This window comes from Anomaloglossus baeobatrachus, chromosome 6 (assembly GCF_048569485.1).
Source record: "Anomaloglossus baeobatrachus isolate aAnoBae1 chromosome 6, aAnoBae1.hap1, whole genome shotgun sequence".
NCBI classification, from domain to species: domain Eukaryota; kingdom Metazoa; phylum Chordata; class Amphibia; order Anura; family Aromobatidae; genus Anomaloglossus; species Anomaloglossus baeobatrachus.
In genome coordinates, this window is record NC_134358.1 from 236,536,700 (window position 1) to 236,558,033 (window position 21,334).

The 21,334-nt window shown below is 46.2% G+C and overlaps 1 protein-coding gene across 2 annotated transcripts in view; it reads left to right on the forward strand.

The window, feature by feature from the left end:
- Positions 1-7,432, forward strand: part of ADTRP (androgen dependent TFPI regulating protein) — a 101,458-nt gene extending 94,026 nt beyond the window's left edge. For both annotated transcript variants that reach the window (XM_075316451.1, XM_075316453.1), the window contains one exon: positions 7,030-7,432. In XM_075316451.1, the coding sequence (XP_075172566.1) occupies positions 7,030-7,061 (32 nt within the window). In that variant the 3' untranslated portion in view covers positions 7,062-7,432. The remainder of the gene's footprint in view (positions 1-7,029) is intronic.
- The last annotated feature ends 13,902 nt before the right edge of the window (positions 7,433-21,334 follow it).

A 21,334-nucleotide genomic window follows, 5' to 3' on the forward strand; every position in this document is an offset into this window, starting at 1 on the left:
AACATCTGTTACAGTGGGACTGGCAGATTTGGATAAAGTGGTATATAATCTGTGACCGCTATATAACAAAAATTAATAAGAAAAGAAAGAGAAAGGTATATATCACCTTCAGCAGTCAGTGTCCACCGTGCTCCCAGTTGGAAAAGGAGAGGTTGGCAACTTGAAGGTTTGGTGGAGGATACAGAGCTGTGTGGCTATGAAACTAATAGTAGCCTGAACCGAGTTAGACGCCATTCGGATCTGGAGACTGTGAGCCCTGTTAGCGTCACAGGGTCCACATGCCCACCCAGCCCAGGAACTCCCTGTTAACAACACAGGGGCCATTGAGTACGCTGACCGTGTGCGTAGGGGCCACACCTGTGGACAGCAGGCGCATCAGCAGCAGCAGGCCTGTTAATGCCACTGGGCTGCACAAGCAGGACTGTTAGGACAGGAGCTGGTCTTAACCGTTCTGCGTTACCAACTGTGGTGGTGGCCTGCATCCACCACCCTATCCCTGCCTACCTCTGGCCTAAAGCCGCAATGGGTTCAACACATGGAGGTGTGCTCTTTCGGAGCATAATAGAAGACTGCGCACCTCCTTGTTGGCTCCAGCCCCTTTTATAACCTGGGTCCGCCCCAAACCAGGGTGAACCACAATGCACCTCCTGGAGACAAAAGCAGAGTGACACGTCATGAGTGGCATAACTAGCGTCCTATTTGGAAACGCAACTTCAATGATGACCTCATGGCTGCCATGACCCAAACACCTCACCAGTCATCGTCTGACCATCAATAATGCGGTGACAAGTCATAGGTGTGGGCCTCTGCAAGCCATTTGGGAGGACACCTGATGCCCTGTGGTCTATATGGGACCCCCACATCAGGGCCAGGGCCAAAGAGTTCATTACCGGACCTAGTCTCTGATGCAGGAAGTGCCTGAGCATGCTCAGTAGCATGAAATACAGTCTCTGAAAAAAGACTATCAGCTTTAGCATGGTGTCTAGGCACAAAACAGGACTTAGACCCGGCACAGAATGCAAGCACCTGTGCAAAGAGGCTTTTCACACTTAGTGTGGGAGCATGCGCTGTATCCCGAAATGAAGACTTAGCGTCAGGAATGGCACAGTCAGGCTGAGCATACTCACTAGGCGAAACACTGTAATTATGCTGCAGCTGGGGTACATCGGCACACGCATGCGCACTAGCTGCCTCTCCACACTTAGACGTGGAGGGGAAATTTGTCTTGGAGATGCTGTCTATGAACAGAAGGAAAAGCTAAAGGAAGCCTGACTTTCTATCCCTCCGAATTATGAAATGCAGCAATGAATTCCATGAGTTTGCTATAACATTAGCGTAGCTAAATGTGCATGAGGGTGTGATGTAGAGGTGCTAGAAATAGCTTGTCACCAGTGGGGCACTAATGGAATACAACAGCCAGTTCTATGATGCCACAAAATGGCAGTATTTTGTGCTATCATTATAGCTTATTAAAAACAGAGCACGAGGTTGTCATGCAGAGGTGCTGCACATAGATTTGCAGTAGTGTGAATAGACAAAAGTACAATAGCCACGTTTAGGATACAACTAGGTACACTGAGTGTTTGCTACTATAAATGGCTGAGTTTAAAAAAGTTTGAGTGTGCAATGCAGGCAGACGTGCTGCAAATAACGTTCCAATACTGTGAATTGACAAAAGTACAATAGCCACGTTTAGGATACAACTAGGTACACTGAGTGTTTGCTAGTATAATGGCTGAGTTTAAAAAAGTTAGAGTGTGCAATGCAGGCAGACGTGCTGCAAATATCGTTCCAATACTGTGAATAGACAAAAGTAAAATAGCCACGTTTAGGATACAACTAGGTACACTGAGTGTTTGCTAGTATAATGGCTGAGTTTAAAAAAGTTAGAGTGTGCAATGCAGGCAGACGTGCTGCAAATAACGTTCCAATACTGTGAATTGACAAAAGTACAATAGCCACGTTTAGGATACAACTAGGTACACTGAGTGTTTGCTAGTATAATGGCTGAGTTTAAAAAAGTTAGAGTGTGCAATGCAGGCAGACGTGCTGCAAATATCGTTCCAATACTGTGAATAGACAAAAGTAAAATAGCCACGTTTAGGATACAACTAGGTACACTGAGTGTTTGCTAGTATAATGGCTGAGTTTAAAAAAGTTAGAGTGTGCAATGCAGGCAGACGTGCTGCAAATAACGTTCCAATACTGTGAATAGACAAAAGTACAATAGCCACGTTTAGGATACAACTAGGTACACTGAGTGTTTGCTACTATAAATGGCTGAGTTTAAAAAAGTTTGAGTGTGCAATGCAGGCAGACGTGCTGCAAATAACGTTCCAATACTGTGAATTGACAAAAGTACAATAGCCACGTTTAGGATACAACTAGGTACACTGAGTGTTTGCTAGTATAATGGCTGAGTTTAAAAAAGTTAGAGTGTGCAATGCAGGCAGACGTGCTGCAAATATCGTTCCAATACTGTGAATAGACAAAAGTACAATAGCCACGTTTAGGATACAACTAGGTACACTGAGTGTTTGCTACTATAAATGGCTGAGTTTAAAAAAGTTTGAGTGTGCAATGCAGGCAGACGTGCTGCAAATAACGTTCCAATACTGTGAATTGACAAAAGTACAATAGCCACGTTTAGGATACAACTAGGTACACTGAGTGTTTGCTACTATAAATGGCTGAGTTTAAAAAAGTTAGAGTGTGCAATGCAGGCAGACGTGCTGCAAATATCGTTCCAATACTGTGAATAGACAAAAGTACAATAGCCACGTTTAGGATACAACTAGGTACACTGAGTGTTTGCTAGTATAATGGCTGAGTTTAAAAAAGTTAGAGTGTGCAATGCAGGCAGACGTGCTGCAAATAACGTTCCAATACTGTGAATAGACAAAAGTACAATAGCCACGTTTAGGATACAACTAGGTACACTGAGTGTTTGCTAGTATAATGGCTGAGTTTAAAAAAGTTTGAGTGTGCAATGCAGGCAGACGTGCTGCAAATAACGTTCCAATACTGTGAATTGACAAAAGTACAATAGCCACGTTTAGGATACAACTAGGTACACTGAGTGTTTGCTACTATAAATGGCTGAGTTTAAAAAAGTTAGAGTGTGCAATGCAGGCAGACGTGCTGCAAATATCGTTCCAATACTGTGAATTGACAAAAGTACAATAGCCACGTTTAGGATACAACTAGGTACACTGAGTGTTTGCTAGTATAATGGCTTAGTAACAATGAGTTGTAGTGTGCAATGCAGGCAGACGTGCTCTGCAAATGTCTTTGCACTAGTGGGACTATAGCAAAGTCCAATAGCCACGTTTAGGATGCCACTAGGTACACTGAGTGTTTGCTAGTAAAATTGCTTAGTTTAAAAAAGTTGGAGTGTGCAATGCAGGCAGATGTGCTCTGCTAATATCTTTGCACTAGTGGGACTATAGCAAAGTCCAATAGCCACGTATAGGATGCCACTAGGTACACTGAGTGTTTGCTAGTATAATGGCTTAGTTAAAATGAGTTTGAGTGTGCAATGCAGGCAGACGCGCTATGCAAATGTCTTTGCACTAGTGGGACTATAGCAAAGTCCAATAGCCACGTATAGGATGCCACTAGGTACACTGAGTGTTTGCTAGTATAATGGCTTGGTTTTAATGAGTTGGAGTGTGCAATGCAGGCAGACGCGCTCTGCAAATGTCTTTGCACTAGTGGGACTATAGCAAAGTCCAATAGCCACGTATAGGATGCCACTAGGTACACTGAGTGTTTGCTAGTATAATGGCTTGGTTAGAATGAGTTGTAGTGTGCAATGCAGGCAGATGTGCTCTGCTAATGTCTTTGCACTAGTGGGACTATAGCAAAGTCCAATAGCCACGTATAGGATGCCACTAGGTACACTGAGTGTTTGCTAGTATAATGGCTTAGTTAAAATGAGTTTGAGTGTGCAATGCAGGCAGACGCGCTATGCAAATGTCTTTGCACTAGTGGGACTATAGCAAAGTCCAATAGCCACGTATAGGATGCCACTAGGTACACTGAGTGTTTGCTAGTATAATGGCTTGGTTAGAATGAGTTGTAGTGTGCAATGCAGGCAGATGTGCTCTGCTAATGTCTTTGCACTAGTGGGACTATAGCAAAGTCCAATAGCCACGTATAGGATGCCACTAGGTACACTGAGTGTTTGCTAGTATAATGGCTTAGTTAAAATGAGTTTGAGTGTGCAATGCCGGCAGACGCGCTATGCAAATGTCTTTGCACTAGTGGGACTATAGCAAAGTCCAATAGCCACGTATAGGATGCCACTAGGTACACTGAGTGTTTGCTAGTATAATGGCTTGGTTTTAATGAGTTGGAGTGTGCAATGCAGGCAGACGCGCTCTGCAAATGTCTTTGCACTAGTGGGACTATAGCAAAGTCCAATAGCCACGTATAGGATGCCACTAGGTACACTGAGTGTTTGCTAGTATAATGGCTTGGTTAGAATGAGTTGTAGTGTGCAATGCAGGCAGACGCGCTCTGCAAATGTCTTTGCACTAGTGGGACTATAGCAAAGTCCAATAGCCACGTATAGGATGCCACTAGGTACACTGAGTGTTTGCTAGTATAATGGCTTGTTTAGAATGAGTTGTAGTGTGCAATGCAGGCAGACGCGCTCTGCAAATGTCTTTGCACTAGTGGGACTATAGCAAAGTCCAATAGCCACGTATAGGATGCCACTAGGTACACTGAGTGTTTGCTAGTATAATGGCTTGTTTAGAATGAGTTGTAGTGTGCAATGCAGGCAGACGCGCTCTGCAAATGTCTTTGCACTAGTGGGACTATAGCAAAGTCCAATAGCCACGTATAGGATGCCACTAGGTACACTGAGTGTTTGCTAGTATAATGGCTTGGTTAGAATGAGTTGTAGTGTGCAACGCAGGCAGACGCGCTCTGCAAATGTCTTTGCACTAGTGGGACTATAGCAAAGTCCAATAGCCACGTATAGGATGCCACTAGGTACACTGAGTGTTTGCTAGTATAATGGCTTGGTTAGAATGAGTTGTAGTGTGCAACGCAGGCAGACGCGCTCTGCAAATGTCTTTGCACTAGTGGGACTATAGCAAAGTCCAATAGCCACGTATAGGATGCCACTAGGTACACTGAGTGTTTGCTAGTATAATGGCTTGGTTAGAATGAGTTGTAGTGTGCAACGCAGGCAGACGCGCTCTGCAAATGTCTTTGCACTAGTGGGACTATAGCAAAGTCCAATAGCCACGTATAGGATGCCACTAGGTACACTGAGTGTTTGCTAGTATAATGGCTTGGTTAGAATGAGTTGTAGTGTGCAACGCAGGCAGACGCGCTCTGCAAATGTCTTTGCACTAGTGGGACTATAGCAAAGTCCAATAGCCACGTATAGGATGCCACTAGGTACACTGAGTGTTTGCTAGTATAATGGCTTGGTTAGAATGAGTTGTAGTGTGCAACGCAGGCAGACGCGCTCTGCAAATGTCTTTGCACTAGTGGGACTATAGCAAAGTCCAATAGCCACGTATAGGATGCCACTAGGTACACTGAGTGTTTGCTAGTATAATGGCTTGGTTAGAATGAGTTGTAGTGTGCAACGCAGGCAGACGCGCTCTGCAAATGTCTTTGCACTAGTGGGACTATAGCAAAGTCCAATAGCCACGTATAGGATGCCACTAGGTACACTGAGTGTTTGCTAGTATAATGGCTTGGTTAGAATGAGTTGTAGTGTGCAACGCAGGCAGACGCGCTCTGCAAATGTCTTTGCACTAGTGGGACTATAGCAAAGTCCAATAGCCACGTATAGGATGCCACTAGGTACACTGAGTGTTTGGTAGTATAATGGCTTGGTTAGAATGAGTTGTAGTGTGCAATGCAGGCAGACGCGCTCTGCAAATGTCTTTGCACTAGTGGGACTATAGCAAAGTCCAATAGCCACGTATAGGATGCCACTAGGTACACTGAGTGTTTGCTAGTATAATGGCTTAGTTATCAGTTGGAGTGTGCAGAGGACAAGAGGGTACAGTGGCAGGATTGTGGTGCTCTGGGTAGAGGAATGGAAGCCTGCCTTTCTATTCCCTCCTAATGGTGAAATGCAGGTAGGAAATCCCTGACCTGGGCTACACAGACGCTGTTGCTGTTTGCAGGACCTGTCACCTATGGCTCTCTGACCCTGCCGGTTGGAGCCCTTAAAAGGACTGCTATAAAGTGCTCTCCCTAAGCTGTCTAACGCTGTGTATGCAGCGCATACAGCTGTATCGGCTATAGGACTCAGGAAGACGGAGCTGCGACAGTGATGTCTGACACCAAAGACGCAGAAGGCAGATAATGGCGTCCGTGAAGAAAATGTCCGGTTTTATAATGCAGGGACATGTGACATGCAGATCCTATCACACATGCCGTTGCTTCTCTGGCTCAAAGTCCACTTAGCTGTGTGTGTGTCTGGGATTGGCTGACATGCTGGCCCGCCCCACAAGACGCGCGCACTTAGGGAAGGAAGACAAGAAAAAAAAAAAAAAAAAATGGCGATCGCCATTATAGAAACAGCAGTGATCTGAAGGCGCTGTTCACGCACACTATACACTGAAATGTGATAATAGTTTGATTCACAGAGTGACTTACACTATTACAGCAGAAACCAAGCTATGATTTAGCTGTTTTTTGGCTGCTAGAACCGTTCTCGAACGTTTCTAGAACTACCGAGCTTTTGCAAAAAGCTCGAGTTCTAGTTCGATCTAGAACATGCCCCAAAATCACTCGAGCCGCGAACTGGAGAACCACGAACCACGAACCGCGCTCAACTCTAGTAGTGTTCTTTGGAGACCTCCCTATATTTCACACCATGAGACATAATATTTCTGCCATGCGTCAACCGTGTGCAATTCTTACACATAATAGTGGCAATCGGTTATGCTTACCCTGAAACTCCATCATTTAATTACAACAGAGTGGGAGGGAAACTAAAGTTATACTACAGATTTACATTAACAATCCCTTTTTTTCTTTTCATCTAAGCAGGTGAAGTACAGAACAAGAAAATGAAAATCTGACCCTCCCTCACAAGTCAAACCCTCCAAGGAGAGAGAAGAAAGGACGTGTTAACATATCCCTTTTCTGTAATGTTTAGTTTAGTAGTAATCAGTCATAACTGACAGCATGTGAAATTGGCCTGTTAAAGAACAAAGAAACAGTCAAAGTATAAGCCCAGTCTATCAATTCCTTGAAAAATGCTTTATTTTGTGCTTTGTGAACTCAATATTCTCATTTATAAGTGTAATTAACTGCAAAGACATTTTTATCTGATTCTAGTCAATTGCCCCAGGATCTATTACCTTAAGATAAAGAGTCAGGTATAGATCACTAGTCATGTATAGTCTATATACAAAACCCTTGACGCGCTGTAGCCATCTTTTTAATAAAATGATACCAAGTTGAACAATTTGTGAATATCTCTAATTTGATTCTGCTGATATCCATTTGATGCAATTGCTAAGTGGTTGTAACTTAACTCTTTTATAGTGATGGGCGAACCCCCCGATGTTCGTGTTCGGGAGATTCGCGCAAGCTTTTTTGTAAAGTTAGAGTTCAGGTTCTGAGATAGCATGAACTTGTGTCCAAACCTCGAACTTGGACTATACAGTTATGGGATGGGGCGAGGGAGGTCTGTAAAATAAAGAATATATTTAATAATAAACATTGTCATTATACTTACCACTCCCGCAACGCAGGGACAACACAGGGGAAGAAGATCGCTCTGCTCCTCGTGCTGTCTAATCACTCAATGAGTGAGCAGAGGCTGCGGGTTGGTAAGCAGTGATGTCACCGCTGCGACCCTTGCCGTAGTAACTTAACAAGCGGGTAACTATAGCAATGGTGATCTCCGATTACCTGATTCCCGGCGCTGCTATTCACCGGCTGTGGCATCTAATCCCTGCATGTTGGCTGACTCTGTAAAGAGCGCTGACATGCAGGGAAGGGAAGCCGAGCATGTGCCTGAGCATCTCGCCGGTACATGGCGCTCGTTGAGTATACTGAGTACTGAGATGCTTGGGCGAGCACCGCGTACCAGCGAGATGCACTGACAGGACCTATCATGACTTCATAGCCATGTGACCGGTCTGTAACCAACGAGGTAATACAACATTCATATGTGACTGGTCACATGGGTATGGCATTACAGAGAAGTCTGTGCCAATCCAGGCCTTCTTCACTTTGATAAGTCGGCCAGTCAGCATTTTCAGTTGATAGATGGAGGCAGTCAGCATTTTCAGTTGACAGGCAGAGGCGCTTATCAGTTTTTATGCCCTAAGTGGCTCCAAAAACTCACTGTGATAAAATGCTAGCTGCAGGGCAGGCCAGCACCTCCAAGGGCATGGTTGGCTTGGTACTAATTTACTATTTTCATAAAGCTTTCCCTCCTTTTCAAAGTAACCTGTGTATCAGGGCCTGGTTATTGGGAGGGTATAATGAAACTGTCCCAGACTTTTGATAGTGTTCCCCTGCCTCTATGGGACCCAGTGAGTTTCTTCATCCTCTTTCTTCCTTGGTTGTCTGAAGAATTATGACCTCTCCACCTCAGGAAGGAAAGATGGAAAGTTCTCTTTGTAGCGTGGGTTGAAAAGAATGAACAACCAGTAATCATTGTTGGTCAATATGCATACAGTATAACGTGGGGGTCATGGGAAAACCAGTGGGACATGAAGTTTTCCATGTGTGCCAGACTTCCAACAGGCAAGATGTCTCTGTCCCCATCTGGAAGATGACTCTTCATCTCCTCCTCCTGCCTCTCCTCCTCCTCTTCAGCCTATCCACGCTGACCAAACAGACGAAAAGCTGGTGTTGGTAGTACCCTCTGGAATGCAGGCAAACATCTCCTCTTCCTCCTCCTGATCCTCCTCAGTCTCGTTATTACCGAGTCTGAGCTGAGAAGATGAGATGAGGCTGTGCTGGGTAGTATCACCCTGTCTACTCTCTACCTGGTCGACAAGCAAGGCTTCCTCTTTAATTGTGAGCAGCAAGCCTTTGAGTAGACACAGAAGAGGGATGGTTACATGGATTATAGCATCATAACCGCTCTCCATCTTGGTTGATTCCTCAAAGTTTTGGAGAACTGCACAGATGTCAGGAATCCATGGCCACTCATTGGTTCTTATGTGTGAAGGCTGACCGGAATACTGACGGTCATGTTTAGCCACAGCCCCCTGTTGCTTATAAAGCCTTGCCAATACATGTAATGTTGAGTTCCAGGGTGTGAGCAAGTCGCAAACCAATCGGGCAGGTGGCACTTACAAGTGCTGCTGCAGCACTGCCAGACTGCTGGCAGCTGTTGGTGACTTGTGGAAATGGGTGCACATACAGCATAACTTGACAAGAAACTCAGGCAAATATGACCAGATTTTCAGAAAGTGCTGAACTACTAAGTTGAGCACATTAGCTAGTCATGGTACATGTAGCAGCTTGCCAAGCTTCAGAGCAACCACCAATTGTTACGCCAGACTCGAGAACACCTAAGCCTTGGCTTGGGATCTAACCACTTGTAGGTGCTCTAGGGTACAGTTGCCTGCCTTCTCTCTTTGACCACTCCATTGCACCTTTCTGCCTGTTGTAGTGCTGTGGATCCCTCCCTCTCTGCACTGCTGTGCTCCCTCTTAATCAGAATGTTACCTTGCCAGCTTGGGTCAGTAACTTCATCATCTGTCACCTCGTCTCCCACTTACTCACTCTGGTCCTGCTCCTGACTTGCTAACTTAACAACATGACCTCTTGAGACGGTAATTGTTGCTCCCCACCATTATCGTCTTGTGCCCATGGCTGCTCAAATATTTCGGCAACAGTACGCACCATCTCCACATATCCCTCTTGAAACGTGCATTGGAAGAGGCCAGAAGAAGACATAAATGGAAAGGTAAAGAGCTCCTTGGAGTGTCCAAGTGTGGTATCATTTGTCTCCTGGGACTTGCTATGTTGGGAGGAAGGAATATCATGGTGAGGCTTACAATATGTGGTCCAGTCTTTTGGTTAGTGAGACTGGACAATGTGGAAGACAGGGTGGTGCTGGTAAATAGACTGGAAGCATTGTACGCGACCCAACCAACCACCTGGTTTGCATTGTTCTGGCTTCAACAGTGGTCTCCCTCACGAGGCACCTTCAGATGTCTGGAAATTACACCCAAGGATGAAGCAGACTTGTGCAAGTGCACAATTATCTTCCTGAGATCTTGGCTTATTTATTTTGACTTTCCCATGATGCTACACAAAGATGATGTATGCTTTAGGTGTGCACTAAAATACATCCACAGGTGTGTCTCTAATGAACTCAGATGTTGCCAATAAACCAGTCAGAAGCTTCCAAAGACATGACATCATCATATGGGCTATCCCATATTGTTTAGAGGCATAGTACTGTCAGTGTATGTAAATTTTTGAATTGCAGAAAGTAATAAAAATGCCTTAAGACATTCTCTCTCTCATTATTCTGGCATTTGGCAAATATAACTAATTTTTGGTAATCCTAATTGTCCTAAAACGGGAAAGGTTTATTCTGATTTCATGTCAGATAGTGAGAAAAACATGCATATGTGTCTGTTTAGATGATGTATGTAAACTTCTGGTTTCAAGTGTATCAATTTATTCTATTTAAAAACAGTCAACAAGCTTGTTATCTGCCACTGCCACATTGTTGCCAACATTTCTGGGATGTGTAAGCCACACCCCAACCACAATTCTCCTGTGAATGTCCCGTTACACCAATAACACTTCTGGGTATTGTTTACATAAACTTTGTCCACTTTTTACCCAGGAGTTTTGGGAAATTGGTGACAGTTGACAACTAGTGATCGGCGGACCCCCTGATGTTCGGATGTACGGGATACTCGCCCTAACATTTTGTAAAGTTCGAGTTCTGAGATAACACGAACTTGCGTCCAAGCCCCGAACTTGGACTTTACAATTATGTGATGGGGTGTGGGGCTGTAAAATAAAGAATATCGTTAATAATAAACATTGTCATTATACTTACAGGTCCTGCAGCCTATCTCCCACCGCTTCTGCTCCCGATCATCGATGTGCCCTCCCGGTAACCATCACTGATGATAGGACCTACTGTGATGTCATACCCATGTGACCAGTCACATGTGAATGTTGTATTACCTCGTTGGTTACAGACCGGTCACATGGCTATGAAGTCTTTATAGGTCCTGTCAGTGCATCTCGCTGGTACGCGGTGCTCGCCCAAGCATCTCAGTACTCAGTATACTCAACGAGCGCCATGTACCGGCGAGCTGCTGAGGCACATGCTCGGCTTCCCTTCCCTGCATGTCAGCGCTCTTTACAGAGTCAGCCAACATGCAGGGATTAGATGCCACAGCCGGTGAATAGCAGCGCCGGGAATCAGGTAATCGGAGATCACCGTTGCTATAGCTACCCGCTTGTTATGTTACTACGGCAAGGGTCGCAGCGGTGACATCACTGCTTACCAACCCGCAGCCTCTGCTCACTCATTGAGTGATTAGACAGCACGAGGAGCAGAGCGATCTTCTTCCCCTGTGTTGTCTGATATAGCAGAACTGCATGGGTTGAAGAAGACAGAAGACCAGGATCGTGGAGGGGTGAGAGGGAGTAATAAAGATGGGGTCCCTAAGTGTGTCTATGTATTTATTTCTAATAAAGTATTTTTTCTCTGTGTGGTGTCTTTTTTTAACCCTTTATTAGAGATTCTTAATGGCCGGGTCAAACTTGGCCTGACATTAAGAACCTCTGGCTTAATACTAGCTGGTAAAACAAAGCTGGTATTAACCCCTTATTACCCAGTGTGCAACCCGACACCAGAGTTGGATACAGCGCCAGAAAATGGTGCATCTATGAAAGCACCATTTTCAGGGTTGGCTGCGGACTGCAATATGCAGTGGGGGGGCCGAGAAAGCTTAGGCACCCCTGCGCTGCGGATTCCAATACCCAGCTGCCTAGTTGTACCTGGCTGGATACAAAAATTGGGCAAAGCCCACGTCGTTTTTTTTTTTTATTATTTCATGAAATTCATAAAATAATTAAAAAAAGGGCTTCCCTATATTATTGGTTCCCAGCTGGGTACAAATAGGCAGCTGGAGGTTGGGGGAAGCCCGTACCTGCCTGCTGTACCTGGTTAGCATACAAAAATATGTCAAAGCCCCCATCATTTTTTTTTTAGTTTTTTGGCAAAAAACTTTTTTAAAAAAGGGCTTCCCTGGATGATTTTCCATTGCCAGTGAAGGTAACACCAATCAGTAGGGGTTAGCAGCCAGTAGATGCTTAGGATACCCTTAGCTAGCAATAGAAAATGCAGCGGGAGCCCATGCATTTGTTTTTATTATTTTTTAAATAACTAAAAAAAAAATAAGCTTCCCTGCATTTTGATTGCCAGCCAAGGTAAATCAGGCAGATGGGATTGGCAGACCCTAGCCGTTCGCTTTATGTGCGCTGAGAATCTTAAATACCGCGGAGCGCTACGCTATTTTTTAAGATTATTTATTTTTATACAACTAAATATTGTGCACATTATTGTCATGGGGTCCTTCTCCAATATCACACAAACAACAGAGCGAGAGATGAGTGAACAATCCAAAGCATATTTATGCCATGTAGTACAGAATGACCATCAAATAATCCCCCACACAGAGGGTAAAATATTCCAATAATGGCATAAATATCCTGGGGATGAGTCACAATCCTCCAGCACTCCTTTTCCAGGGAAATCGGGGTGTCCCAGACTCTCTGGGGTGTCAGCCTCTCCTCAGAGGATCAATCTTGCTTCTTCTGTCTTGTCAGTCTCATCCAGAATCACTAATCCCCCGGTAGGCAGAGAGTTTAGGTCGATTCCAGGCCCCCTCCCCCACACCTAGGGACAGAAGCACTTAAGAAGCTATAACCCTTCAGATAGGATAAACAATACATCGAATAGGCAGACCACCAAGCCCAAAACATGAAACCACACAAAATGGTACATTACCCACAATATCCCACCATCACAACCTATCCCTCTTTTTTAATAAGTGAGTACGCCATGAGGTCTACACAGACCTCTTGTCACCTCACTTAAGTCCATGTTGCTCAGCTGTGGATAGTCCCTTGTACAGCAGTAGAGTTGAAAGGACAAGCTTCCCTTGTGTTTCCTTCATTCAAACTGTGTTTCCTGCACCCACAAATCGTTAATTGTAGAGCTCCCACATCATTTCCTAGGAGAATATCTGTAGGCAGACCACTCATCACTCCAACCACACATTGCTTGACCCCAAAGCCAAAGTCCAGATCTACAGTCTCCTTTGAGATATTCCTCCTTTGTCCTCCAGCCAATTCAATAACAATCCCTGGTCCATGATGTATCGCCTCTGGCCGAACCACCCGGGGTTCAGCTATTGAGAGAAATTCCCCAGAGTCACAAAATTTATTAACTCTCTGTCCATCCAGCATGACCTCTTGTAAGTGCTTACTTTGATGGTAAGAGGAACTCGGGGCTGTGGCTCGCACTCCAGAAACCCCTAGTGGCCGACCATGAGTGTCTTAGTCAATAGGCAAGTCAACTTGAAGGGGTAAGAACTTTTCCCACCTTGTATTTGGCTGTAAAAAATGAACAGGTTGATTTGGTGCAAGGTCATTCCTCAATCGACCAGCAGGGAAGTGTTTTACAAATGCCCAGGCTGTCCACAATGATAATATCTCCTCTGCGTCGTACTCCTTCCAATGTGCATTCTGGAGAAGGCAGTAGGAGAACCTGGTGACAAAGGCCGGAGGCCATACACTCCAACAGGGACATCTATGGTGCAGGGGTCAGCGGTACACTCCGGTGGAGGTGGTGGTAACTCTTCCTCAGGTGGGATGGAATGCACAAAATGCACCACATGAGATGGAGGTGCGTGGGGGTCCCTCTGAGTCCTTCTGGGATAACTGGATTGCAGGTGCCCAGGTTTCCCGCACCAATAACATCTCCTCTCTGTAATTCCCAAAGGGCGTCTTCGGAACTGTTGGGGCCCAGAATTGTAATACATGGATGTCATCGGCTTGCAGCTTGGTGGAGAGGAAGGTATAACTGGAGAGGGCTGAGGCGCAGGACGATCAGACTGTGGCTTATTGTCCATAAGCCTCATCCATTGCGGTCGGATAGTAAGGGCCTCATCAACCAGGGCTGCAGCTCTATCCAAGGTGCACAGCGTGCGCTCTCTGACCCATTCACATATTTCTGAGGGAAACTTGTAAAGAAATTGTTCTATAAGAAATACCTGTATAACGTCTTCCACAGTGAAGGCATTTTCCGCGCCCATCCATCTCCGACATGCCTGGGACATCTTATGGGCATACATCCTAAATGATCCCCCTGTGGTGCATAGGAGGTCTCGAAACTGTACCCTATGTGAGTCTGGAGTGATAGCATGGTAATCAAGGATAGTCCATTTTACAATGTTGTAATTCTGGTTCTGCTGTGAGTCAATGGCGTAATAAGCCTCCGCAAGGCTTCCGTTCAATAGTCTCACTAATAAACGCATCCAGTCAGAGTGGGGCACCTCCATCACGGCACACTGCTGCTCAAAGTCCTTGAAGAACCCTTCCTCATCTCCGGAAGCCTTATCAAATGGCTTGAAGTCTGCCCGGGTTTACACTCCAACACACATTACTCCATCTATCGGATTCCATTGCTTCTTGTTTCCTCTGTGCTCGGCAAGCAGCCTCCTCCTTATACTGCTGAGATACACCTGGGACCAGAGCTTCCATCACTTCTTCGAACCACACCAACCACTGGCTTTTTGGGGCAGGAATCACCGTCTCCAGCGTTTGTCCACTAGATATCAGGGAGGAGGTTGACTGGCTCGCACCCACCAGTAGATCAATTAATTCCTCTTTAGTAAGTCCCTGGTAGTTCAGGCCCAGATCTCTGGCTCTCTCCTGTAGACTGGATGCAGTCCAGTTTCTGTACTCACTTTGTGGGTGGATCTGTGCCGCCCCCATGCCAGCAGCCGATGCTACTCGGATCCGGACCTTCAGGGGTGGTGGCTCGAGGGTCTCTGGACCCGGGGGTCTCGCGGACACACCGAATAAAAGGGGGGACGTATATGTACGGGCTGGGCTGTATTAAGTTTGTGACGCCATCCACGGTGTGTGGTGAGGTGGGACACCACCGCTGCTGTTGTGGGGCACCCGGGGGAGATGTTGTGCAGCAACTTGTTAACCCCTCCGTGGGCAGGGATGGTGGCCCCGGGACCCGATGGCTCCAATGCATGGGGGAATGACGACCGCAGGGGGTGCGGGTGTACTCACAGTTAGTAACACACACAAGTCTCTGGTAAACCAAGGTGGTAGTGGCCAGTGCCGCGGCCGGTTGCGTTCTGGATCCCCCACCCGGCTGGTGGTCTGTATCCTTTTCCTGCACTGTTTTTAGTAGAAAATGACTTCCCAGTGTGAAACGTAGGAGTCTGCTCCCAGCTGGATGTGGCCTAAGGAGCCGTGCCCGCAGACGCTGGCCCGTGGGATCTATGGACCTTGGCGGTGACCTCTTATCCCTAATCGGTGGGCTGTTGTCTTCTATGAGGGACTTTGGGTGGGACAGAACCTCTAGTCCTGGGCTCAGTTGGTTAATTAACCAGCTCCAGTTGATTCTGGTTTCTGGCTTCAGGGTCCGAGTACCCCCCTTTGTGCTACGGTTTCCGGGGCGGTGCCGGTGGGCTACAACCCTGGCCCGGTCCACCTCGGTTCCACCAAGCCATCTTCCCATCTCCTGCTGAAGGAGACCACCCTGGCACCGTTCGACGCTCCTACCCTGGCACCGTTCAACTTGGACTTCACTGCTGGAGCTACCCCTAGCTCCAGCCCACACTCCTCTCCAAACTGAACTTCAACACTTTACTGCTGGTTTTCCTGCCCTGGGCTGTCTAGACCCCTGGGCTGTCTAGACCCCTGGGTGGGCGTGCATCAACCACCTGGTCACGCCCACTGGTGTGTCTGTCTGTCCCTAAGGGTGGTGACTAGGGTTTAATGGTCGGCTGTGTGTTTCCTAATGAAGGAAGGTGTTATGCAGGGGCCTATTTGGGACTACCTGGTTTTTCCAGGGCATCACAGATCTCCATTAGGCTGCGCTCTGTTGATCCCACTGCTGCCACCAGTTGTCATGGGGTCTTTGTCCGATATCACACAGTCAACAGAACGAGAGATGAATGAACAATCCAAAGCATATTTATTCCATGCAGTACAGAATAACCATCAAATAATCCACCACACAGAGGGTAAAATATTCCAGTAATGGCATAAATGTCTCGGGTATGAGTCACAATCCTCCAGCAGTCCTTTTCCAGGGAAATAGAGGTGTCAGACTCTCTGGGGTGTCAGCCTCTCCTCAGAGGATCAATTTTGCTTCTTCTTTCTTGTAAGTCTCACCTAGAATCACTAATCCCCCGGTAGGCAGAGAGTTTAGGTTGATTCCAGGCCCCCTCCCCCACACCTAGGGACAGAAGCGCTTAAGAAGCTACAACCCTGCAGATAGGATAAACAATACATCGAATAGGCAGACCACCACGACCAAAACCTAAGACCACACAAAATGGTACATGACCCACAATATCCCACCATCACAACCATATATACAGTATATACTGCTCAAAAAAATAAAGAGAACACTAAAATACCACATCCTAGTTTTAAACATTATTTTTATTTTTTTCGAGCAGTATATATATGCGTGTGTATATATATATGTATATATATATCTATATCTATATATATATATATATATATACCATACTATGAAGAAAAAGACATGGATCGCACATCCCAAAAATACAATGCTTTAAAGCCGCTAGGCAAAAAATTAAATAGAACATGAGGTTCTTTTGTTACCATTCTGATCAGATTGTATTAAGCCCACTGCCACATCACGGCAAACCTCTTGAGTGAGTCCCTAACCTGACCTTTTTGTGTGGCACCGTGCACTGACCACCGCCGCAGCGACAAAGCGCCAGCAAGGCGGGCGACCTGGTGCCTTACAGCACCCATACTGCAAGGCAAAGCCCCCAAGGCTCCAGGCCGCGCCGCCCCACCGACACCACACCACCACAACAGCAGCCACCACACAGCACCAGCACACAGTGAGAGGAGCTGTGCACTCACCTCCCACTGGCTCCCATATGTGGACTGGGAGCAAAAAGAAGGCTGACCCCTCTTGCAGTCTCCTGCTGATTAAAATCACCTGTGCCAAATGGGGAGAGTGCAGATCCAAGCAAAAAAAGAGGGGGATAGACTGATATAAATACCATACTATGAAGAAAAAGACATGGATCGCACATCCTAAAAATACAATGATCTAAAGCCGCTAGGCAAAAAATTAAATAGAACATGAGGTTCTTTTGTTACCATTCTGATCAGATTGTATTGAGCCCACTGCCACGTCACGGCAAACCTCTTGAGTGGGTCCCTAACCTGACCTTTTTGTGTGGCACCGTGCACTGACCACCGCCGCAGCGACAAAGCACCAGCAAGGCGGGCGACCTGGTGCCTCACAGCACCCATGCTGCAAGGCAAAGCCCACAAGGCTCCAGGCCGCGCCGCCCCACAGACACCACACCACCACAACAGCAGCCACTGCACAGCACCAGCACACAGTGAGAGGAGCTGTGCACTCACCTCCCACTGGCTCCCATATGTGGACTGGGAGCAAAAAGAAGGCTGACCCCTCTTGCAGTCTCCTGCTGATTAAAATCACCTGTGCCAAATGGGGAGAGTGCAGATCCAAGCATTTTTGGGATGTGCGATCCATGTCTTTTTCTTCATAGTATGGTATTTATATCAGTCTATCCCCCTCTTTTTTTTTTTTTGCTTGGATCTGCACTCTCCCCATTTGGCACAGGTGATTTTAATCAGCAGAAGACTGCAAGAGGGGTCAGCCTTCTTTTTGCTCCCAGTTCACATATGGGAGCCAGTGGGAGGTGAGTGCACAGCTCCTCTCACTGTGTGCTGGTGCTGTGTGGTGGCTGCTGTTGTGGTGGTGTGGTGTCGGTGGGGCGGCGCGGCCTGGAGCCTTGGGGGCTTTGCCTTGCAGCATGGGTGCTGTGAGGCACCAGGTCGCCCGCCTTGCTGGCGCTTTGTTGCTGCGGCGGTGGTCAGTGCACGGTGCCACACAAAAAGGTCAGGTTAGGGACCCACTCAAGAGGTTTGCCGTGACGTGGCAGTGGGCTTAATACAATCTGATCAGAATGGTAACAAAAGAACCTCATGTTCTATTTAATTTTTTGCCTAGCGGCTTTAGATCATTGTATTTTTGGGATGTGCGATCCATGTCTTTTTCTTCATAGTATGGTATTTATATCAGTCTATCCTCTTTTTTTTTTTGCTTGGATCTGCACTCTCCCCATTTGGCACAGGTGATTTTAATCAGCAGGAGACTGCAAGAGGGGTCAGCCTTCTTTTTGCTCCCAGTTCACATATGGGAGCCAGTGGGAGGTGAGTGCACAGCTCCTCTCACTGTGTGCTGGTGCTGTGTGGTGGCTGCTGTTGTGGTGGTGTGGTGTCGGTGGGGCGGCGCGGCCTGGAGCCTTGTGGGCTTTGCCTTGCAGCATGGGTGCTGTGAGGCACCAGGTCGCCCGCCTTGCTGGCGCTTTGTTGCTGCGGCGGTGGTAAGTGCACGGTGCCACACAAAAAGGTCAGGTTAGGGACCCACTCAAGAGGTTTGCCGTGACGTGGCAGTGGGCTTAATACAATCTGATCAGAATGGTAACAAAAGAACCTCATGTTCTATTTAATTTTTTGCCTAGCGGCTTTAGATCATTGTATTTTTGGGATGTGCGATCCATGTCTTTTTCTTCATAGTATGATATATATATATATACATATATGCTGCTCTGGCAAAAATTAAGAGACCACTACAAAATTTTCAGCTTTTCTGATTTTCTGATTGTAAGATCTGCCTCCAGGAAAGTGGGTGTGACCAGCTGAGCAAGACTACATGGCTGTCCCTTCCTGAAGCAGACAATCACAGACACCCATTCTCTGTGTCGGGTCTGTGATTGCCTGACATCACAGTATTGTAAAAATAAATCATTTAAAAAAAGTTGTAACGCTCCGCAGTATTTTTGATTCTCAGCACAGATAAAGCAGACGGCTAGGGGCTGCCACCCCCCGCTGTCTGATTTACCTTGGCTGGAGATCAAAATACAGGAAAGCCCATTAATTTTTTTTTATTTTAAAAAAATAATTAAAAAAAAATGTTTGGGCTCCCACCGTATTTTGATCGCCCGTCAGGTAAAGCCAGGCAGCAGGGCTGGGATTCTCGGCAGCCCGCAACCGCCTGTGTAAATGACGCATTATTTCTTAGCGCCATTTCCAGGCGCTTTACCCGGCTCGACCAGCGGCCCTGGTGGTAGTTGGCTCGTAATAAAGTAAATGAAATAAAATACCAGCTTTACATTTTCAGATGGTACTAAGCCCGAAATTCATTGTGTCATGCCAAATTAGATATGGCCACCATGAATTTTTAGGAAACAGTATAAAAACCCACAACACATAGAAAAACTTTTTTATTAGAAATAAAACTAAAAAAAATTTAGAGACTCCTTCTTTATTATTAAAAGATCCTTAGTCTGACATAATCCACAGGAACAGCAATGTCAACTCTGCTTCTTCACTGTGCACAGACACAGTCTATACACAGTGAGAAGCAAATAGACCCATGTCAGCTCTGCTACATTGCTCTGTACAGACAGTGTCTATATATAGTGAGAAGCAAGTAGACCCATGTCAGCTCTGCTACATCACTCTGCACAGAGTGATGAAGCAAAGGCTGACAGTGAGGGGATGATTGCAGTTACGTCTCGCATTGCATCACCCCACTCTCCCTACAGCAGCGCCTCAGCTGTCAAAATAAACGCAGCTGTCCCGCTGCTGTCGGGAGATTGTGCGCCATGATGCGAAGCGATCACAATCACGGCACACAAGGACCTTTGATGATGTCATACTCAAGTGACCAGTCTGTAGCCAATGAGGTAATACAACAGTCACACATGACTGGTCACATGGGTATGACGTCACGGAAGGTCCTGTAACTCCGTGCTGGTTACCGGGCGGCACAGCAATGATCAGACGGACGCGGAAGCTGCCGGGAGACAGAGTCTGCAGGATGCGTTGCGGGACCTGTAAGTATGATCATAATGTTTTTTAATAATGTGCTCTTTTTTTACAGCCCCTGACCAGAACTGGACCCAAACTGTAACACGAGCTAACCAGGAAAGCTCGTGTTCGGGGTCGTGTGCACGAACACCATGTGTTTGGTACGGACCCCGAACTTTACAGTTTACTGACTGCTTGGATAATTCAGCAAGAGAGTTAGTTTTATCTACAGTCCTTTTTAGTGTGTGATGCAAAATTTTCAGTGCAAATTAACACACCAAGATTTGTGATACTTTCAAATACTGAGAGATTTGAGATCTAAGAGTGGCATAACTTACAACTTTTAAAAGATGAAACGATGAACTCAGCAGACATTTTTTCCCTTAGCCATGTTTTAAACACTGCCATGTTTCTTTTCTACAATCGTACCAAGCAGTCCTTAATGAATGACTATACATCTGGAATGGTTAAGATGTTCGGAGTAAGATGTGTGTCCAGATATTTGTGGTTTAGTCAGCTCCTATCTCATTATCTGCAGCTTAGATTTTCTGGATAATTTGTTATAGTAGGAGAAGAAAATGCCTGGAACCCAAAGTGCTGGTAACACATCCTCAAGAACTTTCATGTTCCTTAGCACCAGTGGTAGATCATTGATACAGCTTCTTGGCACCAAGGACACAAAGGAAAAACAAACCTGAAGTGTGGTGTCATGATCCAGAACCAGTATTCCCCGCTCCAGAGTTTTCCAGACCCGGTCTGGTCATGTCAAGGGTTAACTCCCATCAGCCTTGTTCCGATTTCAGGAGACACTATATCTGGGAGCTGCACCAGCATTTCAGTGCTGGTTATAGTTTTACTGTGCAGCCTGTGACTGGTTCTGAGATTTCCTGTTTGATCTGACTCCTTGTTACCATGCCCTGACCTGTACCCTCCCCCATTCGTCTGTCTGTCGAAAACATACCTGACTTCTCTCTTCTGTCATTTGTTTACCCATCCTGGTTCATCCTCCTTCCTGTGTTTGTGTCTCTTCACCCAACGTTCTTGTCTCCTGTTTCTTGGGCCTTTTGTGTTTCTCTCTGCATACCTGATCTCCTGACATCTGACCTCGTTTTTCTGTTCTGACCTGATCTTGATCCTCCCTTTGCAATGACTTTACTTCCGGGCTAGACCCACTGCTTGACTACTCTATTGCCACCTGGTGGTTTGC